General features: G+C 33.1%; 6 protein-coding genes across 8 annotated transcripts; 3 read left to right on the top strand and 3 right to left on the bottom strand.

The window, feature by feature from the left end:
- The first annotated feature begins 293 nt into the window (after nt 1–293).
- Nucleotides 294–1,984, top strand: Eaf6 (chromatin modification-related protein EAF6/MEAF6). Its single transcript, XM_028313890.1, has 4 exons — nt 294–599; nt 858–1,061; nt 1,144–1,180; nt 1,254–1,984. Exons 1-4 carry the CDS (start codon nt 459–461, stop codon nt 1,688–1,690), a joined length of 819 nt encoding a protein of 272 aa, XP_028169691.1. The 5' UTR covers nt 294–458; the 3' UTR covers nt 1,691–1,984.
- On the bottom strand, nt 1,428–3,447 carry LOC114359471 (osteopetrosis-associated transmembrane protein 1). Its single transcript, XM_028313891.1, has 5 exons — nt 3,284–3,447; nt 2,884–3,185; nt 2,499–2,734; nt 2,251–2,422; nt 1,428–2,072 (listed from the first exon to the last, which is right to left on the bottom strand). The coding sequence occupies exons 1-5, from the start codon at nt 3,376–3,378 to the stop codon at nt 2,014–2,016; spliced, it is 864 nt and encodes a 287-aa protein (XP_028169692.1). The 5' UTR covers nt 3,379–3,447; the 3' UTR covers nt 1,428–2,013.
- Nucleotides 3,448–5,645: 2,198 nt separating this feature from the next.
- Nucleotides 5,646–6,761, top strand: gdl (gonadal protein gdl). The gene is made up of 4 exons (XM_028313892.1): nt 5,646–5,920; nt 6,130–6,290; nt 6,378–6,511; nt 6,593–6,761. The coding sequence occupies exons 1-4, from the start codon at nt 5,832–5,834 to the stop codon at nt 6,737–6,739; spliced, it is 531 nt and encodes a 176-aa protein (XP_028169693.1). The 5' UTR covers nt 5,646–5,831; the 3' UTR covers nt 6,740–6,761.
- Nucleotides 6,762–7,199: 438 nt separating this feature from the next.
- Nucleotides 7,200–24,036, bottom strand: LOC114359468 (1-acyl-sn-glycerol-3-phosphate acyltransferase gamma). 2 transcript variants are annotated; one of them, XM_028313888.1, is made up of 8 exons: nt 23,945–24,036; nt 23,412–23,628; nt 22,867–23,039; nt 22,045–22,206; nt 14,571–14,771; nt 13,965–14,102; nt 9,717–9,936; nt 7,200–9,417 (listed from the first exon to the last, which is right to left on the bottom strand). In XM_028313888.1, the coding sequence occupies exons 2-8, from the start codon at nt 23,590–23,592 to the stop codon at nt 9,341–9,343; spliced, it is 1,152 nt and encodes a 383-aa protein (XP_028169689.1). In that variant the 5' UTR covers nt 23,593–23,628; nt 23,945–24,036; the 3' UTR covers nt 7,200–9,340. The 2 variants fall into 2 exon arrangements, with proteins under 2 accessions (XP_028169689.1, XP_028169688.1); XM_028313887.1 differs by having other exon boundaries at nt 23,850–23,987.
- Nucleotides 24,037–24,472: 436 nt separating this feature from the next.
- Nucleotides 24,473–25,938, top strand: LOC114359444 (probable tRNA N6-adenosine threonylcarbamoyltransferase, mitochondrial). Its single transcript, XM_028313856.1, has one exon. It carries the CDS (start codon nt 24,600–24,602, stop codon nt 25,830–25,832), a length of 1,233 nt encoding a protein of 410 aa, XP_028169657.1. The 5' UTR covers nt 24,473–24,599; the 3' UTR covers nt 25,833–25,938.
- On the bottom strand, nt 25,852–26,831 carry sun (ATP synthase subunit epsilon stunted). 2 transcript variants are annotated; one of them, XM_028313859.1, is made up of 4 exons: nt 26,678–26,831; nt 26,464–26,594; nt 26,330–26,350; nt 25,852–26,002 (listed from the first exon to the last, which is right to left on the bottom strand). In XM_028313859.1, the coding sequence occupies exons 1-3, from the start codon at nt 26,704–26,706 to the stop codon at nt 26,337–26,339; spliced, it is 174 nt and encodes a 57-aa protein (XP_028169660.1). In that variant the 5' UTR covers nt 26,707–26,831; the 3' UTR covers nt 25,852–26,002; nt 26,330–26,336. The 2 variants fall into 2 exon arrangements, with proteins under 2 accessions (XP_028169660.1, XP_028169659.1); XM_028313858.1 differs by lacking the exon at nt 26,330–26,350.
- Between the last annotated feature and the right edge of the window lie 96 nt (nt 26,832–26,927).

Below are 26,927 nucleotides of genomic sequence, written 5' to 3'. Positions count from 1 at the left end.
ACAAACTGTCAATTTGACAATAAGTTCACTTTTTTTTTGGTTTATGCTTTTTACAGCTTTGGACGATGTCGAGCCAAAACAAGTTATGGACAACTGTGGTCATGGATAAGATAAAAAAAGCTAGTGTGAGCTTTTGATATTAATTTATTCAAAGAAATCGTGTAATATCTACAATTTTTAAGGTCGCTTTCACATTTAGGCGTGACACACACACGACAGACATTGTCTATTTACAATACGTTCAAAGCCGTGAAACTTCTTAGAAAAAAAATATCTGTCAGTGTCAGTCAGTCAACAAAATAAATTGTCAAATTACGAAATATCGTGTCGTGCGAGGTCGATTGTTTGTATGAAACTTTTATTAAAATATCAAGAGCTTAAAGCTAATATTTTCTTATCGGGATTGTTTGTTGTATAATGGACGTATAAGGACAATAAATAATTAAACAAATAGCGTCATGGTTGTATCACCACAAAGTCCTGCTGCTGACGCCCAAAGTGTACAAGGAAGGAAAGCCAATATGGCGTCTAAACAGACATCTGTAGCAGACACAAGAACTGAATTAGCAGATCTGGTAAAAAGAAAGGCTGAAGTAGCTGTAAGTACACAATTGATGCATGATTAATTTGATTAAGTCTTACACAAAATGACCACACATACACATTATTCAATTAAAATACCACACAATAATAAACAGACCTCATACTTGTAACACTGCTTGTGTAAATAAGCCTTTGTTGTATTTGTGTAGATCATTGTGAATAATTTTTAATTCCATTCATAGTAAGCAGTGGATGTCTTTCGGCTGAAACGAAGGAGATTAAATTAACCCTAAATTATTGCACATTACTTTCAGGAAACTTTAGCAAACTTGGAACGCCAGATTTATGCTTTCGAGGGATCATATTTGGAAGATACTCAACTCTATGGAAACATCATTAGAGGATGGGACAGATACCTTACCACCAACAAAAGTACAAACTCCAAGGCTGATAAACGTAACAGAAAATTCAAAGAGGCTGAAAGATTATTCTCTAAGTCGTCAATCACTTCTATGGCTGTTAGTTATTGATGATTTTTAACCATTTTTTCAATGTTAAACACTTGAAATATATTTCTCATCTCCCTTCACTGCTTTTCAGGCTGTCAGTGGACTCGTGGACCCTGCTGAGGCTAAGAGTATGTTGAACATTAAAACCCTACAATTTTATAAATCTTTGTTGAAAATTTGCTCAAATAATATCTTTTACAGATGAACGAAACAGTGAAACCGAATCTCAAACTAATGAGGATTCATCAGACACTCAAATCAGCACCGGATTGAATATTGGCAGCCTAAATCATACCACTATTCACGGTTCAACTGAGAGCATTGCTTCCAAGCCTTCAGGCAAACAGCACACTAATGGCATTGATAAGGTGTTGAGTCATGCCCAGACAAAGCAAAATGCTACTCAAAAGATAGCAACATCATCTGGCATGTTACACAAAGCATTTGGGTCAGATAACAAAATGTTGGCTGCTGTTGGATTAGATAGCCGCCCGGGAACTCCTAAAGAAAAGGACCCCAGCTTGGGATTGCTGACCAAAAGTGATAACACACCTAATCCACTGAAACATAAGTTGTCAAATAACAACAACTCCAATAATATTAAGAAAAATAACAACAAGAAAGCAAGACATAGATAAATTATTTAAATTAAGAGATAATTAATTTTAATGATTTGAATAAACATACCTCTTAATTAAAATTAATATTTCCAATAATATTAAAGTCTGATTGTTTGAATACAGTAAACATAGAAGCTTTTAACAACTGAAGATGATAGTCTTGCAGTACTTACTGAATCTTTGATTTTATATTATCAATAAATGCATGCATCAAACAATAGGTATTGCGCCAAGATACTTAATGAAAGGACCTTTTTTTATCAAAATATAGGATTTAATTTCTAATATAACATCTTTGGTGTGTGTAAATAAATGATGACAAATTTTGTATTGGTTTTATTTCAATTTATCCTTCTATAACTTTGAACAGATCTCATTATTGATTGCTTGAATCTGGATTCTGAAAAAAAGGTGAAATTGTAACCATTGTTATATTACATTATCAAAATATTTAACTACTACCACATAACAACCTGCATAATCTTTTAAAACTAGAAAATGATACTTGGTGCATCAACAGAGAAAGTTATTGAAATATGTAATCCAGATTAAATTGTAGAAGATATAGTAAAAGTTACCTTTGAGAACATTAGGTAAATCTCTGATGGGGCCACAATATCTGACAGCAACATAATACAGCAGTGGTAAAAGTGATATGATAGCTGTACAACACAAGAATATGACCTCGGGGGTCTTTCTCAGCTTGCAGCAATTGAGGGTCTTGCTCCATATGGATCTTGTAGTATTCATCTAGAAAAAGAATTGAATTAATTTACAGTAAAGATAAAAAACTTAAAAAATACTGAATGAAATAAACAAAACTTACTGAATCAACTGTGTCCATACAAACAGTGTCAACACCAATGGAATCCTTACTCAATGTCTTATAAAACATGTCTAGGGCTAAGTAAGATTGCATACATTGAACACAAACTTCATCAGTATTGTTCGATGTCGGATCCAAGTTACTGTTAATACAGTTTATGGTGTCTTCAAACATTTTATTAAACTTCATTGTGTTATTTGAAGGTTTTGCTGCCCCTTCTGAGAAGTCAAAACAATCTGTAAATATTCAAAAGCATTAAATACACAAAACATTTCTGTGAATCAACAACAGGCAATGTCTAAGCATTGTCTAAACTATGACGCAACACATGAAATACAACTGCAGCGATAATAAAATAGCTAAGTTCATGTTCATAACTCCATACCATCACAATGTCCTTTATTCCAAATATCTGTAATGCGGTCATGAAATTCTAAAACAACATCAAATCTGTCTTGAGAGATAAACAAGGACCCGCATGAGGTCCCATTTATTATTGTGGTTGTCAAGTTATGATAAGTATTGGAGAATGCTAAATAGTCGGTGATACAGTTTTTACACAGTGTTATGGGTTTGGCATTTGTAATAGAACACAATGTAAAATCAGAGGCAGAGTGAGCTAGCAGCTTCAAAATGGTAGTACATTCTTCTGGGTAAGGCTTAATGTAGCCTCCTCCTCTTATTAGTCTGGAAAAAATAAGTTTTAATGTTATCATAATATTTCATATTGCAACGCGAACGTTGAGACACGGGTTGAGCACTTGTAAATAAGGTTCAATACCAACTTCATAATCTCTTGAGCATTGATAAAACTTTCGTCATTTGCACTTATTGAACTATGCAAGAAATAGAGTATAAAAAAACTAAGATATTTTCTCATTTTATAAATTTTTTGAACACAAGTTTCTTCTATTCTTTGTCAACAAAGTGGTCAATCTGTGTGGTCAACAATACAAAAATACACAACTGTACACAACTGATGGATGACATTGACAATATTGACAATTTAACTTTTATTCCAAAATATTAGTAAACTCTTTGGCCATCATGCCATTGCTCACATGATTTTAATAAAAGGCTCATCGAGTATACAGTGTGAGTCACATTAAAGTACATATGAAAATAGATGAAACTAGACCTATTTTTATCGACAAAAAAGAGGTCAAAAAATTTTTGAGATTTATTTTTTATTTTTTATAGAATTTTTTTTCTTCAAATTACTTATTGTAAAGAAAACGTAATAACTTTTAAACTAAGCGGTATATCCTGATAAAATAAAAACAGTAATAATGCTAAATAACAGGCAATACTAAAAAAATACATAAAATACACAAAAAAAGCCAACAAATAATAAAAAATGATACTTTGTGAAAAAAATCTGCTTAAAAATTCGTGTTTTTTTGGTTATTTGATAAATTTCTCCAAAAAATGCCCCTATAACCGGTGGTTTTGATTACTTTGTATTATTTTCTATCGTATTATCTTTGTAAAACCAAAAATCGCATGTCTCTATCCCTATCACAACATTTGCTATGATCGTTTGAACAAAGGCCTGCCACAACATTATTCTCCGCTACAGGTAGAGACAATTTTAATTTTAACTAAAATGCTTATTTTACTTCGAAATCTTTTGTTTTTATTTGAAATCTAACTTGTCTTTATCAAAATTACAAATCTAGAGCCATTTTCAGTTTTGTTGTTAACGAAGCGTTGAATGGCGCGCCCGGAGAGGCTTAGTTCAAACAATCATTGCAAACGTTGTGATAGGGATAGAGACATGCGATTTTTCGTTTTACGAAGGTAATACGATAGAGAATAATACAAAGTAATAAAAACTACCGGTTATAGAGGCATTTTTTGGAGAAATTTATCAAATAACCAAAAAAACACGAATTTTTAAGCGGATTTTTTTCAAAAAGTATAATTTTTTTATTATTTGTTGGCCTTTTTTGTGTATTTTATGTATTTTTTTAGTGTTGCCTGTTATTTAGCATTATTACTGTTTTTATTTTATCAAGATATACCGCTTAGTTTAAAAGTTATTATGTTTTCTTTACAATAAGTAATTGGAAGAAAAAAAATTATATAAAAAATTAAAAAAAAATCTCAAAAATTTTTTGACCTCTTTTTTGTCGATAAAAATAGGTCTAGTTTGATCTATTTTCATATGTACACTTTAACGTGACTCACACTGTATAAGTCACAGGAGTCGGAGGTGACTTACATACTTTTGATGGGCTTTTGCGGTTTGTTTGGCACTTACAACTTTATAATAATAATAATAAATAAATACACTTTATTGCACACCAAACAAATAACATAACAGAAGTAAAAAGAACATAAGAACTTTGTGTAATACTAATCTATCTTTCATCATGTCATTGTTATTGTGCTGTCTCACTTTTGCCACAAGTAGCAGTAATAGTACAAGTTTTACAAAACAATAAAACTTGTATTATTGAGCAGAGACGATGCACAGCATCTGGTGAGAGATGCGTCTACTTCCGGTGTAGTTTTTTACCATTTTATACCTTAAATGACGTCATTTCCGCAATTATTTAATAGGAATTGATTTGACTTACTTCCGTTTGCCGCCATTTTAGTCACCTGGGGGCGAGCTTGCTCGGAGTTCTTCATAGAGAGCTCACCAGGAGGCCTTCTTGGGATGCTGTGCATCGTCTCTGCTCAATAATACAAGTTTTATTGTTTTGTAAAACTTGTACTATTATATCTGAGCAGAGTTTCTGCTTACGATGTTGCTAGTTTGGAAGTTAAAGACGCTATGAAGAACTCCGAGCAAGCTCGCCCCCAGGTGACTAAAATGGCGGCAAACGGAAGTAAGTCAAATCAATTCCTATTAAATAATTGCGGAAATGACGTCATTTAAGGTATAAAATGGTAAAAAACTACACCGGAAGTAGACGCATCTCTCACCAGATGCTGTGCATCGTCACATGCCGAATAATAATCCCTATTATCGCTAACCAAGCAAAAAATTATGGTTATCGTATCATGGTAATGGTCAAACATGTCAAGCGAAGAACTTTTAGCTCTCTATGTCCTTTCCNTTTAGCTCTCCTAATAAAACACTTTAAATATTTAATCTGGAACAATGGACATTGAACAAAAGTTAAAATAAAGTTGTCAATCAAATTTGAGAAATGAAAATTTACACGAATTTGTAGTATTTGTTTTTTAATTTACGATAAAATGTGAATTGTGATTATTACACCGCTGTGTTCTAAACAAAATAATTGCGTTCGTTTCAATATGTTAATAGATTAAGTAATAACTTCACAATCTTACAATAAAAGGATTTTGTTCAATAATAAAATGGATATTGAGCCTACACCTGAAGCTCTACAAAGAAAACTATATTTCTTATTAGAACAACTTCAAGACATGGCTCGAGAATTACCACCGTAAGTCCCTCTACCAGGTTCTCGGAGATAGCTACTTGTCGAGCCAAGCTTTATATTATTGTAGTTGCCATCATTGCCATTTCATCCTGCTTCTAGATCTTGAAAGTTTGGGCTAATGTCTAAGCAGCAGTGCATGCAGTTTAAACAAATATGTCGTGAATATAATTGTACTTGTACTTGTACCTATATTTAACATTATTATTTTTTAGGAAATACCAAATGAGAGTTCCAATCGAGCTTCTGTCGGGTCTAGCTAATTGCCTCCTGAATGAAACAGTATTTGAAATAGTCAAAGGCCTAATGGAAATTCAACATGTTACTGAAAAACATTTATTTCAACAAAGACTGCAAATAATCAACAAACATACCTGTATGTTCACAATATTTTTAGTGTAAATTTTGTTTGGCATGAAATTTTTTGTATACTGTCACTAAACTATGTATTATAATTTTTCAGTGGAAATTCAGAATATGATTAATACTTCAACAAGTCCTGAACATCAGGAATTGCAGAAAACCATATTACAAAGGCGACATAGAGAGGAACTTAAACAGACAGACATGAAATTAGTTATCCAACTTGATCAAAAAGTATGTGGAAGTATTAAATATCTATATTATATCTGTATTATTTGACCCAAAATGATTAAAACTTTTTCTTTTGCATTACAGGTTAGTGATCAACAAGTGACATTAGAAAAAGCTGGAGTTCCCGGATTTTTTGTTACAAATAAACCTATTGAAGTTAAAGTCCAGATGTACCTATTAGATTTTATATTAAGACTAAGTAAAATGGAAATCCCCCAGGGAGTTATGTGATAATAAATAATTTATACAATAATTTTGTTTTGAAAAAATTCCGTAAATTTATGTATTTAATACGTTTTCATCACTGAGACTCTCACTGGGTCAAAATTGGTCCATAGATTTAGATACCCACTTCACAGCAAATCAGCATAATTATTTGATGACAACTTTTTAATTTCTAGCATCTGAAAGATGTTATGTAGATGCTGTAACTCTCAAGCTTTCTAATTTTGTTTAGGTAATATAGTTTGTAGACTGAGCATCTAAGTAGACTAACTACATACATCCACAATCTACACTGATATTATGTTATTATATGACTGCAACATTGGTTTGTATAATTTGTTGTATGTATAATAATCTAACTACTTAATTGAATGTTTATAAATTATGCATGCAACTCAAAGGTGTTAAAATGAAACCAATCAATTTTTCAATATAAATTAGCTTTATTTTTGGCTTTTATATGCCATCAAAGGCGTTTTTTAGTTACAGTACATAATAATTCCAGTTGAAGAAACTATGAAACCCACTGTTGGTCAATGTTAAAAAAACTGCACAAATGTAAAGAAAAATCCCAAAATTCAACAACCTTGTAACTGTGAATTTTTTTACAAAACAAATATTCATGAATATCTATTTTTTATTGTATTGACAAATACACTATACATTTTTATGAGTTCTACAAACATCAAAATATTTTTGTTTTGTCAATTTTAAAAATATTTTAGTATTAATCTACTTAAATTTACAATAATAGAGGTAAAAAAATGTAATCTTATACATCCAACTTTGAAAATTATACCACTGATTGAATGCTGCACGGAATATGAAGTTATCGAGTAACATAGGCCACTTTTGTCCTGGGAGTAATAAGGATGCTCCATGAATCTTTTAAAACGTGAAAGTGACGCCGCGTTTAAGGGTTAGTGTGTTGGAAAACAAATGATGAATGTAACATGAATTATCAAAACTATGGAATCTTTGTTAAATGTTAATGGATTACAATACCTAGAAAATAAACAACAAGATGCACGTCATAATCAAGCTTACATTGTACAAACGCATGTACTGTGTACATGCAAGTATAAAATATATTATCAAGACTTGAAAATCATGCGCATCTTAATAGTTTTGAGTATAAATTCATAAATAGCTACAAACCATTTTAAGTCTGTACAATAGTTATCAAGTCAAGTAATATAATTAATAACATACATAGGCAGTTATAAAATTTCAATAAACAAATCTTATAATGTTTCCTATAACATTAACCAAAAGTTTCTCAAAATTGTAACGCTTATAAATAAAAAGCTTGCAAAACTATCATTACGATTTGTGCTTGAATAAATCATGTTAAAAATCACAATCATATAACTTTTATAAATCAGCGGGTATTGGCATAGATTTACTACACAAAAAATCGTAACCGTCAACAATTGTTAGGTACTTATGTTATTTTGTATGGTGTTGACTAAATTCTATGTAAAATAAACCATCACCATTACATTACAAAATTATTAGGAATATTAAGTTTATAACATGGTTAAAGATAAATTTAAAAATAACTCGTTTGTGCTGATTTATTCAGTCTCGATTTAGAAATAGCCACATAATTTAAGCCATTCATTTTGCTCAAAGAAAAATCCTTCAGTTGAAATACAGTATGATCAATTTCAACTAAATTAATGACTTTGATAAACAAACTGTTGACATTTACAAAGAACTTTTATAATTCAACAAGATGCTGTGTGAATAACTTTATTAGTTCAACAGAAAGGAATATTTTGTGCAAAGAATAACAAACCAATTTATAACATGTATACGTTAGGGGCCGATTTTTACCGCTTGCAAGATTATTTTCTATTCAAAATTGGGGCAAGTTTTTAGGAAATTTTATTGAATTTAGAAGTAACCATCCAGTTCTTTAGTTGGTGATGGTGGTTTCAATAATACCACTTTGGCAAAAGTCTTAAGGTAAATAACTGAGGCATGCGGCATCGGCCCTAACGCAGAAAAGACAATTTATTCAAGTCTTAAAAACTTTGGATTTTCATATAAGATGGTGATATACATTATGATAGAAAGTTTTTAACACTTTGACACTGTTTTATTTGTCTTAATAAGTTGGTCGATCAAGTTAATAATAATCTTCAACGTAAATTTGTACTCAGCAGCAAAAAAACATATGAATTAACATCTAAATAAATCCTTCCAACTAAATTATTTCAATTGCAGTACACCTTACAACAACAGTTATCTTGTATAAAATGTCAAAATATATCTTTAGGATCTAATGGTTTTAGAAGATATTTATTCATAAGTTTTAGATTTTTATAAAAATATTTTAAAACAACGGATTTACAATTTTACACCAACAACAAGTTTCCATTACTTTACTAGGATTTCATCTATTGCAAATATAATATTCACAAATACCGCACACTAATTTATTCAATTTTGTTACTAGAAAACAATTCCAGTTAAAACTATCTAATATAATTTTAAAAACACAAACATGATCCACACCAAATGTAAATAAACATAAAAAAAACAATGTACGTACAAATACTAGTAAATGTAGAATATTCGTTCAATACTGAGACAGGTACCTTATTTTTTTTCGGTTCCGTATGAAGAACCTTGGACGATTTTGGTCATGCCAATCGATTTTTGGAGGAGCATGTAAACTGAAACAAAAGAACACATTTAATTTTTATGTATTTTTATTTAAAAATAACGTTAAATTGTAATTAAAGTGTCGAAATACGAAATGAAATAGCATCCTATTCATAATTGCACTGGAAATGAAAACTCGTGATATCTATCAAAGGAACATTTAGGAAAATCACAGACTGATTCCCTTAAAATAGACCTGAAAGTAACTTCGTGCGTTTGCAATTGTTTTATATTGAAAGAATGATTCATTAGGCGTTTATCTTTGATTATAATACTGACTTCTGATAGCTTACACTAGTAGCATACTTACACGCAGCAAGGATAGCGCAACCGATGGAGAAATACAGAAGTTTGCCGCTCAACAACAGACCAAACAAATAGTAAAGCATCGGCGTGAGAGTCACCACCGCCCACCCTAAGGTGTTGATCAGCGAATACACTCGGCGCGACGCTTTGAACGGCTCGATCCTTTCCACGCCGGACTCCAGGAAGAAGTCTCCGGTGTTCATGAACGACTCTTGCATTTTATCCTGCAAAAGTAACGTGATTGGTGTTATAAACAAATGAATAACTAAAAATTAAACACATTGAAGATCTACTTCTTTACGACAACCAATTTTTTAAATTTTTGAAAGACCCCAAAAGATTAGTAAATAGCTTTAGAAACCTACGATGTCCCTCGTTTTCTAGTTTAAGAACTTAACGATATTCAAACAACTGAAAATGTAAATTTACAGTTTACTTAATAAAATGTCTAAAATTTTAATTTGAAAATACATAATTTTAGGTAACACACATAATATCTTACATTATAACAAAATACAATGTAGGTGCCATTTTTTTAAATTATGACCTTAGCATGAAATGACGAAAGAGTTAAACGTTTACCAATGCCAAGTGACAAAAAACTTAGGTTTTCTACACACATTAGCACTTTAACAAGTATCAAGTTAATACTTGAAACATGCGAAGTTTACTCGATGGTAAAATCTAAGATTCATTCTTAGGATCCGGCTAGTATCAATTATTTCGAGACGTTTTTATCGCACCCCATAAATATTGTTTTTACACACAATATAGGTATACGATAAACATCTTATTAATTAACAAAAATGTAAATCTCTGAAGGACATTCAAAGGCATCATTTCAGTTGCAGTTTTAACTTCAACAGTTGATTCAAAACAAAACATATTTGGAAATTGGACTTCGGTTCGATACATACAGATAACTTTGGTTGAGCAATGTTCATGTAATGAAACCCGTGACAGATAAGGAAATTATCTAAATTAAGACATGCAATATTGATCCCGACCTTAGGTCACATGAACATTCTCTTGATTATGCAGTCTGGTGTAAGATCAATAACCCAGAACAAAGGATGAGTGGGTATAATAATATTTGCAGAGTTATAACTGAAATAGATTCTTTTGGAACCCATTTCATAAAACATTGGTATCTTTACAGAGGGCATCAGGAAAATCTTAAATCTATTAGTATATTTAGCACACGAGCGGAACCGCGGGAAAATCTACGATAAAAGTACGATAATTAATTTTATCACTACAACTAGTGTCTGTCTAAAACAGATAGTAAGTAAAATAATTAATTCTATTATTTATTGTGTAGTGAAAAATAAATATTACGGTGCTTCAATTAATTTTATTTATCAAATAATATTATTTAGTAACATACGAGTAAAACTATATCACGTTCTAATCATTAATTAATCCTACAGATTTCCATATCTGTAAATTATAAAATGTAGCACAGTGTTTTGCCCGCGGTTTCGGTTTGTCGCACTTCCCAGATAAAATATGTGTTGCCAAAGTTTAAGTAGTTCTGATGNGTCTGATATTGCTTAATTTTAAAATATTTCAAACAGTTCGAATCAAACCACATAAATCATGTTTCACATTGAGAGATTTTTTTAATTTACTAATTAAGTTTAATCAGTACAAACATAAAACTGAGTATGTGACATTGAATGTGTCTGTTTACCTTAATTAATTGTAAAGTTAAACATAAAATAATATTTTTTTCCTTAATGTTACCCAAAATTTATGTTATGGTTTAAATTTATGATGTAAAAACCCAGTGATTGCATTACATTCAAAAATATTTACATAGTATATTATTTTTATGTACAGACATATTTTATTATTAAGTTATATGTATTTATAAGATAAAAACCATCCAGTTGTTATCAGTAAAGTCTGGCTGTATTTTTATTATTATCGGAAGCCGGTTGACATATCAACCGCTCCATTAGGTATTAATGTATAGCCCGACCAGAGCCCCGATTACGGTATTTTTTAACGTCAACAATCCAGACACGCTTCTCGATTCTGCGATACGATTGGTCGTTCAACAGCGTACGTCAGCTGTTTTGACCAATCGTATCGCAGAATCAGAAACGCGTCTGGATTGTAGACGCTATAAAAGTTACCGTAATCGGGGCTCAGGAACATAAAAACCCTCGCCATGTTGCGGAAAACTAATGGTACTAATTTCTTTTAATGGCAACAGTAACTGAAAACTTCATTGACATGCCACCTTGCATGTCAGTCTATTGCTGTCAAAATGTAAACAAACTTTATTTTAAATGTGCGCAATTGATTTTGTGAATTAAATTGCTAAAATCTTTTTATAGTCATGAAAGAAAAGTGGTTCACAATGTGTTAAAGTATTTGTCGAAGAGAAATACTAAGGGTTCGGACAATATTTTCATTGAATAATGTTTCCGACAAAGGTTGTCAAATTGACTGACATGTTTATCGTATAGTACAGTCCACTATGAAAATTAGCTGTGGTTTGTTTCAACTACCTATTTTAAAATTTTTTGTCACTTTCTTAGTGTTGAATTTTATGGCATTGGGAAAGAAGTACTTACCGAGTTTGAAGCGTTCATGTGCAGACATTGCAGTTGATTATTCAAGTTCTGAATTTGATTTGGTGAATAATAAAATAAATCCTACTGGCTCGATTGATGGTTTCATTTAATTTATTTAAACCAGGTTACCTATAATAATATTTTTTCGTTAATTTATGAAAATATCAAATTAGCCCGTAATCCTGAATCCTGACACATAAAGTTAGCCTATTAATTTAACACAGGTACGACTGTACTCAGTGTTGCACTATCAAATGCAATTGACGCGCCTCTATGCCAGGGTTTTTATGTTCCTGGTCAGGCTATAATTTATATTGCTCATCTAATCTAATGATTTCTTAAATACATAATTTATTGATTAATATATTATTATCAAATCTAATACGATCTGTCTATGTCAAAATATTTTTGTTAGAGAGTTTAAAAAAACTAAATATGTAAATAAATAGAAAATAAATCGAAAATCTATACAGATAAGTCAAAGTTTACGCTACGCACTACAAGCTACCTATAAATTAGCGTAGCATTTATCTCAGTCAAGGACGTCCAGTTTAACGTATTAACGTGCTTAAAATTATTTTCCGTTTTTGGAGTATTGATTAAACTAGTAAAACTACTATACTACTAATATTTATACTATACTACCTAGTGAGGAAACACTAAATTCGTTCAACTGTTTGTAATATCCTATTCGTTGCTGTCAGGATAGAGCATTTTTCGATTACCAACGTACAGGATGTGTTGTTATTTTCTATATTTAACTGTGGGGATCGAATGTTCGGCGTAGGTACCTATATGTATTTACATGAATTATATAATATCGTGCCACTCATTATAATTGATTTATAAAAGTTTATTTTGGTTTGTTATCTGTAGTTCATTATGTGTCACGCGATCAAAGTTTTCGCGGGATAAAAAAAATCCACACAATTCACCATTTCAAGTTCATTGCGACGAATGGTATACTATGTTCTTTTATACCTTTCTTTTCTATACCAAAAAGTCTTTTAGTTGGCCGATAGTTGGGCTCAATTCTAATTTGTATGAAGAATCGAACGAAAGTTTTTCGCACTTATAACATCAGTATAATGCTTTGTGGTGTGGTAACTGAAATAATGAATTAGTAGGTATCAGTTTAACCACAGAATAATAATAAGTACTACGTACAGAAGTTTTACTTCGCGAAAGTACTTAAAAAAATTATGCTCAATGTCATTAACAATATGGTGTAATTTAACCTGTCTCAAGAGTAAAGCACCATTATGTTGACAAACGTCAGTGATCGGCACTGCGCCGAAGCTATAGGGCTGACTTCGGTAAAATGATGTGACGTGAGGTGCCAAACTGCGGAAAATGGCGAAGGAAATACATGATTTAGCATGAATTATCATGAATAATATTAACGACTTATTTACCTCTCAGTGTCTTGAGGCAACTTAAAAAGTACATTCTGTGTTTTTATTATTATTTAGGCAGTTAAATACTTACTGCACAGTATTTAGTACACCATTTTCTTTATTTTCTTCCATCATACACAAGAATACGCGTGCGTAAGTCAATGTTCGCTCATGTGAGGCCTTGTCGATTAGTATCCTGTAGGTGGGCCATCGTGCGTGTTTTGTTTTCGATGTAAACTCGCGGAGATGAACAGGCCTAGTTTAACTTACTTTTACGACGAAGAGGTCGTGTAACCAAGTAGCCGCCTCGGCTTCATCATGCGGCACGGTCTCGACCGGTATTCTCTCGATGAGTAAATGCGCGTGCACCGGTTTCCCGAACAGTAAACTGGTTAGTGTAGGGGGCGTCTGAAATATATCGGAAACTTGAGTAACTTGGTAGGGGAACTATAAAAATAGTAATATGTAATAAACATCCGAGATGACCCTAAAATAAGCGACAAATGAAGAGTGAGGCTGAAAACATTTGCCGCACTCCTGCGCAGACACTTAGGTATTTACAGTAGTTTTTTGCAGCAGCTGAGTTTTAAGGTCGAAATTATTTGCCCGACATGACACGGATAGACGTATATTTTATTTTGTTTCTGTTATTGGACTTTTGAATTAGTTATTGATTTAACATGTCGGTATTTACTTAGTTATTTCAAGAGGTGCCGACTTATTTATACATGCAAGATTATTGTACATTTATGAATAAGTTTTAAGTTTGACTCACGTAAGATAAAATTTGCATTTTTTGTTTTCATCAACGTTCTTGTAAAGACAAATGAATAAGCAAAAAATAATAATGATTATGTAAAAAAATTTACAATTTACCTTTGCCTCCTTTTCGAAAGCCAATTGTATGTTGTAAATAGCTGGAATTTTTCCTCGGAAAAATTGCAAGCTTGTCGTGAAACCCCTGGTGCGAGGGGTCAAGTGGTGTTTCAGAAGGGGAAGGTTCTTCTCTTTCGCGAAATTCAGCGACGCTTCGTGCTTCTTTTTCGTAAATCTTGTGCCTTCGGGCGTCAATAATAGCTGAAAAAAACAACACAATGATTTCTTAATTTTAACCTGGATAAAGAAAACACAATAACTTCGCAAATGGGTTGAAATATACATAATTCATTCGTCATGAATACATTCATGTTTACATTCTGCATCTTTAACATTTAAATAAGCAGAAATATTACAATGTAATGCGAGCGCGAGCGCCTGGATGCGAGCGGCGCAGGACCGGTCTTTGTGGAAATCCTTGGGGGAGGAGGCCTTTGTCCAGCAGTGGACGTCTTTCGGCTGAAACGAACGAACGATTACAATGTAAGACAAACGAAGAAAGGTAGAGATGTTTGAGGCGTGATTGTCGCAGTAGTAGCGAAAATTGGTTGTGCTATGTAACAATAGCTTTTTAGTAATTAAACGTTTAAAACAAACAATACCATAGCAAAACATGTTTTGCATGCGTGACTAAGAACGGACGACGAGACACTAAGCTAACACCTGTGGCATCATAAATGAGTGTGTTTTTGCAACAAAACTGTATAGCTATCATGACCAAAATAAATTGATATTTAGACTTAGGTTTAACCGATACTTTTTGATAACAGAATCAAATATCAAGGCTATCAGTCTGCATCAAGCAGGTAATTGATTAAGGGGATAACAATGGATGTTTTAATTTGATAACGTTAGTTACAGGGCATGGTAACACACTTGAAATAATTAGTAACTTATAGAAGCAAATACTGTTTTTTGCTTTTTTCTTTTCTCAGAAATCAGTCTCAAGAGGACCGCTTCTGCAAATCACCTTTATTGAAGTCTCAAGAACGTTTTTTTTAGTTGTTGTTAAATTCCGACTTAACGAAATACTTAGGATCAACGATAACTTCCTGTTTTGTGAAGATAAAAGGCGTTAATACAATACCCAAATAGTTAACTAATCCAACTGTATCCAACGCATTAACATTTTTATCCATAACAATATTTATGATTAGGGTCATTCCATGACAAATGTTACCGAGGGTGAAAAACTAAATATGTTCTTTTCGCATTAAATCTGATGAATTTTGAAAGTAAACATTCCAAATTATAATGTGCAACAAAAAAAATCTGAAAGAAACAAGTAATTTTTAAGTTATTAGTCTTCAAAGTCTATACTTAAGTCAATGTCTGAATGATCATTTTCTCTCTAATTATTAGTAATTCGATTTAAAAAAAACTATCAATCTGTGAACCGTTTTGCTACTATATGATTTGAGTGTGTTTTCTTGTTACTTCGGCGATGTAACACCCGAAACAAAAAAACAGGTATTTGTTTTATTATTGTACCTTACACATGGATTAGCTTTGGTTGTTCTTGGTTCATATACTGCTGCTAGACTAGCCTCGTTGTTCTCTTGATGTCTGCGGTACTAAGTTTTTGTCGTCTCTGTATCTTCCAGATTAATTATTTCTTCTACTTCTTTTCTTAGTGTCGTTGGAAGAACTAAATGCGTGGTGCGATGAGATGGGCGGTCTAGCCTTTGGTGTGGGAGGTGGCTTGTTTATTCTTTGTTCTCGTACTACTGCTGGACTAGCTTCATTGTTCTCCCAATTGTATCGTCTTATTTTCTGCCTATATATTCCTCCAGGTAAAACATTTCTTGTATTTCTTTTCTTTAGCTTAATCTGGCTTTTAGTGAGACGGCTTGGTTATTCTTAGTTCTTGTACTGCTACAAGACTAGCATCATTGTTCTTCCGATTTTATGCTTCTTTTCTTGATATTGGTGGTCGGACTGAGCGTTGATGCAATGCGATGGGCGGTCTGGCTTTTGTTGAGGCGGCTTGGTTTTTCTTAGTTCTACTGCTACAAGACTAGCTTCATTGTTTTTCCAATTTTATGCTACTTTTCTTGATATCGTTGGTAGGACTGAGCGTTTCTGTGATGAGACGGGCGGTCTGGCCTTTGGTGAGATGTCTTGGTTCTTGTACTGCTGCTAGGCTATCTTCCTTTTTCTCCTGAGGTCTATGTTAGGTAGGTACTTACTGAGTTTTTGACGTTTTCTTTCCTTTACATGTTCCGGGTCAGATATTTCTTATGCTTCATTTCTCTGTGTCATAATTGAGTTCACTCTTTTCTATTTCTTGGATAGTAGATGTTTAAATTTTAGTTCCATTTATCCACAACCTCTGAAAAACTTGACCCTTTTGTTTTTTTTTTTAATAATTACTACGGCGATAACTGTGGTTTTGGGTTTTTGTCGTCTTCTTTGTTGTCTGTTTTCCCTGAGTCGAATATTTCCTTTTTTTTTTTTGTCTTGGGCTAAATAAATCTTCTCTTTTCGATTATTTGATTTGCACTTTTGACTATTCAGTCGATATTATGCGGTTCTGAGTTTTTGTCGTCTTTTTCGCTGTCTTTTGACATTATTTTTCCATATCTAGTGTTTCTTGTGCTGCTTTTCTTATTTATTTTTATGGTGGGTTAATTTAGTCTTCTTTCTTTCGTTTCTTGGATTGTGCTTGATACGGTAAGCGGACGGCTGGCCACTAAAAACGGCATTTTTAGGAGCGTCTTCATATTTTCCTAACATTAAACTGTTCGCCTTGGTGTAATCTAATATGATTTCTTTTAGTTCAATGATCTTTATGCAGGGTGATTGAGTTTCTTCCATCGTTTCCATTAAGTTTTTATTTTTTCACTGTTTCGTTGATTTTTTTTCGGTGGATATTTTTTATTTCTTTTAGTACTTAAATTATTTTCCGATGTCTTCAAGATATACATGATATTGTCCTCTCAAGGCAAAAGACACTGCTAACTGCCTCGTTGGATTAGGTTTTTATGCTCTTGGTGAAAGTATGTATTCTCATTGAAAAAAATCTTATTAGATTCAAATTTTCTGGTTGAAATCCGTTTTCCGACAAAGTTGCAGCAAAGCTTGTTGAGCTGTATGTGTACACTGTAGGTTAAATTGCTTTCGATCTGAAGCTTCTTATTGGAATACGTAGTTTCTGCAATCGATTTGAATATTTTGTGGTTACTATAGGATTTCGTTATTAAATGGTCAATGGCATGGTTTTGGTTCCAGTTTTTGAGTTTTCTTGCTATTAAATGAGTTTTTTAGGCGGAGTATATCTCTTCTGTCTATGATGAAGACCCTTTGCAAAATTCCTTGACTTCTCAGTGCATTTAAGTCTCTTAACACTGTATTTTGTTCGGTTTACACATGTAGTAGTAGTGTTTAAAACAAAATAACTGCCGAAAAATAAACACTCAGTTAGTCTGAATTGAGTTATTTAGCTTGAGCATGCTGATCTTCTATTTACTGTAATTACCGGGTCTAAATCTAGATTTAAAAAATCGATGACTAAGGTTGTTTTTAATCTAAAGGTCAATAAATGAGTATTGTGCGAGTGTGCGTCACTCTATCTGTTGTTGCAAGCGGAACCTGCATGAAGACATGAAGTTGAACTTTGGACAAAATACAGGGTGTAAGTAACATGTGTGACTCTTAGTACTTAACTAACCTAAGATTGTTATGCGTACCTACTAAACTTTTCAAACTTAAAGGTACTAAAATTTTTGCGACGCAATACCTAGGTACCATAATGCTGAAAATACCAAACTTAATTTTGGATTTATTTATAGATACCTACATCACATTTCAAGAATACAAAGAGATATACGCTATGAGTATTTATAATTTATTTAATAGCCTATTTACACAAATTGTACCTACGACATATTCGATAACAGTGTTTAGATCTAAACAAAGCAATAATTAAAGAATACTTGTAGCCTATTTGGTGGATCGTAACGGCTGTTTTATGTCCTATTAGCAAACCGAACTTTGTTTCACGAAGATAACGTTGATTGATTAGGTAATTGGGGTGCGATGGTGAGGGACCTCCTCGTGGTGCACCCTGGGCAACGTCCGCGTGGTCTGTTCACGCGGGCGGCTAACTTCTCACCTGCGCGGCAGGTCTCGTCAACTCGGCGGGCCTGTCGGGCAACCCGTAACCCACAATTGAGTGGGTCGGGGGCCGTCGAGGCATTTGCCCGGGCCACGATGCAGGGGACATCTTTAAAAACCCCCACAGGTGGGGGCTGGCGGGGCGTTTGCCCGGGCCCATTCTTTGGAGGGCCGCTCTCGGTACTTCTCTGATCAGCAGAGCTGACCGAGCAGCGGCATAGAGCAGACCGTAACCCGCTGCGGCGGGCCGGGGGTCCTGTTTTACCAGGGCCGCGAGGAGAAAACCTCTATAAAAAACAACTGGAGGAGGGGATTGGGGGTTCCCTCGAAGCCAGAGAGGCTTGCTCATGAGCGAGACTCTAGCCTGAGGCGGAGCTGCGGACGAATGTCCAACCAGGACAATAACTCGCGGCTCCGTTTCTTTGGGCTCTGGTGGAAACCGTCGGGTTTTAGTGGGTAGGCCCCGCCTTTAGTGGGTAGGCGGGGAGAGTCCCACATAACCCACTGGCCGTCCCCATAGACCAGTGGGTATGCGCAAAGCATTNAGAAAAAAATTATAAAAAAATAGTAAAACGTTTTATGTAACAGTGATTGTATATTACATGGTTTGTAAATTTCATACTTTAGAAGTCCTGTAAGTTTTAGGTATGATTCCTTAAGAAAATTCGCTAAATTTCGAGTAAATGCAGCAACAGTCAGAACATAGAGGCAAAATCTCGTAACGCCCGAAACGCACACTTTTCGACTCATATTTTCGTTATCCTACATTTTAAGCTGTACAAACTTTATTATTTAGATAAAACAAATAAAAACGGACAGATTAAGGCACTAACATTATTAAAATACTATTTCAAAATACATGAAATTGTTGAATATGTGTGTACGAACGTAACACCCGAAACGATGGAATGACCCATTAGGAAAATTCCACAAGTTCATAAAAATCATATTATATTACACATGTAGTAGTAGTGTTTTAAAACAAAATAACTGCCGAAAAATAAACACTCAGTTAATCTGAATCGAGTTATTTAGCTTGAGCATGTTGATCTTCTATTTACTGTAATTACCGGGTCTAAATCTAGATTTTTAAAATCGATGACTAAGGTTGTTTTTGATCAAAAGGTCAATAAATGAGTATTTTGCGAGTGTGCGTCACTCTATATGTTGTTGCAAGCGGAACCTGCATGAAGACATGAAGTTGAACTTTGGACAAAATACAGGGTGTAAGTTGTGGTGTGGTGTGTGTGACTTTTAGTACTTAACTAACCTGAGATTGTTATGCGTACTAAACTTTTCAAACTTAAAGGTACTAAAATTTTTGCGACGCTATACCTACCATAATACTGAAAATGCCTTACTTAATTTTGGATTTATTTATAGGTACCTACATCACACTTGAAGAATATGTAGAGATATACGCTATGAGTATTTATAATAAATTATATATAGCCTATATTTACACATATTGTACCTACGACTAGGGTTTCTGCTCGAGCTTTCTCGAACTCGAGAAAACTCGAGAAATTTGGCTTCATTCGAGACGAGAAAAAAATTACCGGAACTCGAGAATTCTCGAGTTTCGAATTTGAAGCTTTAATGTTCTTGAAAGCCAATTTTCTTAGACAAAAGTAAGTTTTTAATTATTTAATAGGTTAACGTTGCTTTTAGACTGGTCTAGTCTTTCCTTTTTTACCCGACTGCGTGACGCAAAGGAGTGATAATGTGTTTAACAGCCTATGTATGTATGTTTTTTGAAGCACTATAGAGACCAAACTCCTGGGTCGATTTTTATGATTCACACGTCAACCGATTCCTCTTAGTCCGGCGAGTGTCACTAAAGACATGACGTTAGTAAAAATTCAATATGGCGACTACTGGACGCCATATTCTCAAACTCGACAAACTATGGCATGTGGGGTATCGTTAGATTTGTTTTAACTGTGAGAGTGACACTGGGTATATCAAAATTGGAAAATATTAAAATGGTCGATTTTTGGCGACATAATATTATGTGTTAAAAAAAATATCTCAAAACCTATCGAGTGGGGTTTCAAAATAAATGTTTTTTTTTAAATAGCTTGCAAAATGTATTATGTTCTAAAAGATTAAAATAAAAATATTATTGAAAAAAAAAATAACAACAAAAAACCCAACTGAGAAAAAATGATAGAAACAAGACAAAGTGTTCACAAGTGCAGTCGGAAGCATCAAACATTAAAATTTATCATCATCATCATCAACAGCCCTTTACAGTCCACTGCTGGACTATGAGCCTCCTCCGCGGGAAGAGTAGGGGTTGGTGACAATGTATTCTATTCTGCCGTCACCACTCGGCTATCTTATCACCAACAAAAAAAAAATAGTCATTGATGCTTCCGACTGCATTTGTGAACACTTTGTCTTGTTACTATCCTTTCAGTTCATTTTTACGTAGTTAGGTTTTTGTTTTTTTGTATATGCGATTTAAAAAAACCTGTGTTTTTATCAAATTTCAACCGATTTCAACAATTTTAATCAAAAGACTCGAGACCCGAGAAAACTCGAGACTTTGGCCTCGAGAATTCCCGAAACTCGAGAAAAAAAATAGGTCGAGAAATCAGAAACCCTACCTACGACAGATCCGATAACAGTGTTTGGATCTAAACAAAGCAATAATTAAAGAACACTTGTTGCCTAATTGGTGGATCGTAACGGCTGTTTTATATGTCCTATTAGCAAACCGGACTTTGTTTCACGAAGATAACATTGATTGATTAGGTAATTTCCTTCTAGAGCCCGCGACTGTATTCTAATTAAAATCATGCTCGTATGACATTAGGTTGAATGAGAGTTCTCACTATCAATTTTATATGATAAGCTTTTGAGATCAATAACCGTAGGCAGTGATTGAATACCTACTAGAGAATGGATAAGTGTTCAAAGACAATGTTAGATAAAGAAACATGATTACCATAATTTTTCTAAAACTCAGAATTTAACAAATTTTTTTATAGATATTATTTAAGAACATAATTCAAATTCTTAGATATTTGACTATATTAAACAAATCTTGTAATAAAGCAGAAACGTCGGCGTTAATTTATTTGCGCAAAATTGGAAGTGAATTTTGAAGTGATGAAAGTGCTGATATTTTAAAAATAAATAAACATTGATTTCAGATACATATCTACAATACAACTAGTGTAAAAAGTAGGAATTTACTCTGCATAATTTGATTATGTGCATTAATTGCCTCAAGCCTAATAAATATTGATTAAGCACATTTAGGAGCATAATAAATTACTCACATAAACAGAAAAAAGTAAATGAGTAACACTTGTTTGTTTATTAATTATAAAATATTGTAATCACTCACCCAAACAGGATCTGGGTAATCACATATTTCGGATATTTGCTTTTTTATAATTTCCTTGTCCTTATCAAAAGATCTTTCTAGAAATACAAACTCTGAAAATTTCCACATCCAACCAATAGGAGGTAGGTATTGAATAGATTTTTTCGCATATGCCTTGCAATTCTGAAACAAAATTAAAATGATTATAATTAATATGCATTACAAAAACATTAGCTAATAGACCAAGTCTAATGTTCTTCATAAACATTAATTTTAGTTTCTCCCTACAATTTTTTTTTATGATTCTCATAAAATTTAATTACTGATCATTATTATGTGATTGCATTAAAAACGAGATGAAGAATACATTAGGTAATGATGATAAGTGTCTGGCACATAGCCAAAATGACCCAATTTGATGAACTGAATGTGACATGACATCATCATGGTGTGATGTTTACATACAAAGTAATAGAATGACGTGAACTAGAAGTGTGCACACAAAACTCAGTCCAAGGGGCAACTATAAAATGGCAGCTCAAGTAGCTCAGGGGACTATATTAACATTCAATTTTATTACTTCATATACAGTGTAAACTCTCACTTGATTAAACGAAAAACTCTTTATAACGTCGAGATTTTTTTACTTCGTTGGTTTACCTTGTTTTGTATCTGCTATACCATGTTACTCTATACAACGACATCTCTGTAACGTCAAAAAATGCTCAGTCCCTTGAGTGTCTTTATAAAGAGTTTACACTGTATTTAAGATGCAATAAATCTTTAAAGCCTGTATAAAGATAAAAAATTATCATTATCAGCAGAAGCAACAGTCAAACTTACCCCTAAAACTTGGATGCCATCACAAAACTGCCACCCCATGAGCCAATCTATTTCATAGCTATGATTCATGAGGAGGTACCCATGCTCTTTACCATAAAATTTTTCATATTCGTCCTTTTTAACATAGACAGACATTGTTGTACCTGACCACCATTCTGCCATAAACACTAATTCTGTAAAATATTTACGCACATTAAAAAATAATGTAAAGAATTATGTTTTGACTTAATTTTTAAGAGACCGTATTAAAATGATAAAATTATTTAAAAAAAATTCTTTTCCTTTAGCACTTATTTGCATAAACACAAATTAAAAGAATAACATAATGGACAACCTTGATTCATGCGAGATCAAAGAACCATTATCTAGAAACAAAGGTCAGTTTAGTCTTAAAATTTCGATGCCAAGGTGAAATAGGTGCCATAAACTTCCTTCTTGTTGTATTCATAAAAACAACACAGCCACATTGATTTGTATTCATGCAACAAGATTAATCAAACACAATGGTAATGGAAAAGCTCATAATAGTTTCATTGAATACTTACGACAGTAAAATGAGTAAGAAAGATAATAGTTTATTTTTCTGTACAATCTCTTATTGAATGGCTTGAGACCACAGTATAAAACGCCTTGTATCAAACTTAATATTAACCCCGATGTGAAATAAGATATTGCAAAACATAGGTGAACAATAGTAGACTGTTTTAAGACGTGCATGTTAATCATTTTGAATTTGTCAGCTTCTCTTAATACTCATGAAACCTGAAAGAAAATTTTATTATTCAACAGCTTCTCCTAAAGTTGATTCTGTATTTAATATACACATTTCACTTCAGTGGTAATCATTGTTACATTTTAATTTATGTTTTACGAGCCGCGCACCGTTTTCAATATTTATTATAATAAATCACACTCACTGTCCCTACGTGCGCACAAGACATAAAAAAATTGTTATGAGGCTTTTATTATTACACAAAAATTACCTTTGTTATCGTCATTAATTTAATAAATGTGAGTTGAAATAATCATTTAGAACGTAAACGTGCTATTACGTCCGATACAAAAAAAATCTAGTTACCAAACCAAATCCACCATGACTTTTGTGACAGTTTGCAAAGTGACTGAATGATGAATGAATTAGAATGAATGAAGAATGGAAAAGAGGGCCGGTCTTCCCTCTGGGAGGACATGTGGTCGGTGTCTATGATCAGTAAAGATATAAAGATAAGATTGCGCCCTCTACCTTTGGTTTTGAGCTCAATAAAATTAGATTTGTTACGGATAAAAACCGTGTAACGAAATTTTAGGCGAACGCGAAGGCGTGTTATTCACCCTGATGTATTTTTTTAATAAACTTGTACAACACATTTCACATTCAAGAATTAAGTTCACCGTAGAAGTTCGCTTGTCTGCAAGCGAGATAGAAAGCACACAAGAAGTCAGCGCAGACAGCATTATTTGTATTGATAAATAACCTCAAGTCTCGTTGAGACGTTTAACCCTTATTCATTCGGTTTTCATAAAATGAGACTGCTCCATAATTATATATTGTATCCACGACTTTATTTTTGACATTGACAGTTCTCTGTTTACATTTCATTTTTATTTCCTCGTGCGTTAGAGGAAATCAGCAGTTTATTTTTCTACTGAGTTAATTTATTTTCTTTAAAAATGTTTTACATATTTTAATTTCAGTACATATATGTCTCAGACTAAAGAGGCGTGATGTGATAATGGCCTTTATTCTAAGAAAATGCGTAAAAATAGTGAAAAGTGGTCTACCCATTAGAAATGTAAGAGATTTAACATCCAGAAAGACTATTTTAGGAATAGAAACATCCTGCGATGATACAGGGTGCGCAGTTGTTAACAGCAATGGAGTCATTCTAGGAGAATCTCTGTATTCTCAAAATTTAATACATGTACGATATGGTGGAGTGAATCCTTTAGTGGCATATGAATTGCATCGTAACAATATAGAACTAGCTGTGAAGGAAGCTTTAGATAAATCATCAATAAAAATTGAAAATGTTGATGCCATAGCAGTGACAACCCAACCTGGAATGCTAATTAACTTGAAAGTTGGGGTCAAATATGCCAAATATTTAGCTAAACTAAGTGGCAAGCCATTAATACCGATACATCACATGGAAGCCCATGCTTTAGCCGCTAGAATGTATGAGGAGATTCCATTCCCATTTTTGGTTTTATTAATATCTGGTGGACACTGCCTTCTAGCTCTAGTAAGAGATGTTGATGATTATCTTCTTCTTGGTAAATCCTTAGATAACCCTCCAGGCGAGATCATGGACAAAGTGGCTAGAAGAATGAAGCTAAAAAATATTGCTGAATATTCTAAAGTAGCTGGTGGTAGAGCTATAGAATTGGCAGCATTGAAAGCAAAAGATATGAATTCATTTGAATTTCCGTTGCCTATAGTGAAATCTAGGGATTGCAATTTTAGCTTTAGTGGATTAAAAGACTCTGTTATAAGAAAATTACTCAAAAAAGAGTCCGAACATGGTGTGATGGGTGATGAAATCATACCTGAAGTCCATGAATTATGTGCCTCATTTCAATGTGCTATAGCTGAACATTTAGCTCACAGAACTGAAAGGGCTGTAGTTTTTTGTGAGCAAAAGAAACTTATAACTGAACCAAATAGGAATATTGTAGTTTCTGGGGGTGTAGCTTGCAATAACTTTATATTTAAAGCTATTGAAGTTATTGGAACCAAAATGGGATATAATGTTTTTCGTCCGCCTCCAAAATTATGTACTGATAATGGTATCATGATTGCTTGGAATGGTATTGAGAAATTGAAGAAAAAATCCATTTTAGTTACAAATATAGATGATAAAGATATTCATCCTGTAGCTCCATTAGGCAAAAGTTATATTGATGAAGTGGTTAAATCTAATATACCTGTTAAAGTTACTAGAATAAATAAATACTTGAAATTGTAGTACCAGTTTTTATTTTAAATTGCACCAGTTAGGTACATTATTTACAATCATTCATTAACTGATAGATGTTTATTAGGCTAAAGGTCTATTATAATAAATAATTCACTGTTGATGAGAATAATGCATGGCCATAAATTGTTCTTCCATCTACTTGGCAGCTGCTTGTAAGTCTGAAAATGATGAAAGTAAATTTTAACAAAAAAAAACTAAATATTGGCTACAAGTTAATTTTGTTATTAGAAAAATCACACAGCGCATGTCACATATTATTATTAAACAGAAACATTCACATTACAGTTAGTAGAACAACATTCAAAAAAACATATATGTAACTCCTAATTTTTAAGAACTGTTATCTATCTATTAGCTTCTATTGGTATTATTGAAACAAAACTCATTAATTATAAAACGGCACAAAACAGCATTATTTATTTTATGACTATTCAGCAGACTATTCAACTAATCAGTGTCGAGGTTTACCCTTTATCCTAACTTACACAGTAATTAATCCTTTTCATCTGAAAGATAAATAGCAGGTATTATCAAAATAAAATCCTCATACAAATTCCGTGTCCTTAACCTATGATCTTCGTAGGTTATAATATAATATCCAGTAAAATAAAATACTCACGAGCTGGTCTGCCGTTAGCCCAAGGTGTAATTCGGACATGGGACTCGTCTCGCTTTAACGCTTCAGTCCGTAATTCAGGCTTCAGTGACCGGCGGAGCATCTTGGCAGCGATATTGGAGTAGTTTATGTAACTAAAATGCAATGGATAACCTTTAGATTTCGATATCGATGAAACACAATAAAAATACTTAGACCAATCCTAATTAATGCTTACTTTAAACCGGCTTGCCTCCAAGCACTCATGTTTACTCTTTTTCTTGCAAGTTTTAAATGCAAAGTAGATGAAACCTCTGAAAAGGTAGAAAATTAAATTTCGAATGAAAATGAGAATGACGTAACACAACTAGAGATGCGACCATATTACGCTTAGTCGAAAATCGGTTATCTATGATTTTAATTTCTCCACTGGTAATACTCAGTGAGCTCAATGAAGCTAAAAAAAAATAAAAAATATTTTAATCTGT

This window comes from Ostrinia furnacalis, unplaced genomic scaffold, assembly GCF_004193835.3.
Source record: "Ostrinia furnacalis isolate ACB-3 unplaced genomic scaffold, ASM419383v2 OfSCF4391, whole genome shotgun sequence".
NCBI lineage: Eukaryota > Metazoa > Arthropoda > Insecta > Lepidoptera > Crambidae > Ostrinia > Ostrinia furnacalis.
This window is presented reverse-complemented; position numbering and strand designations above follow the sequence as displayed.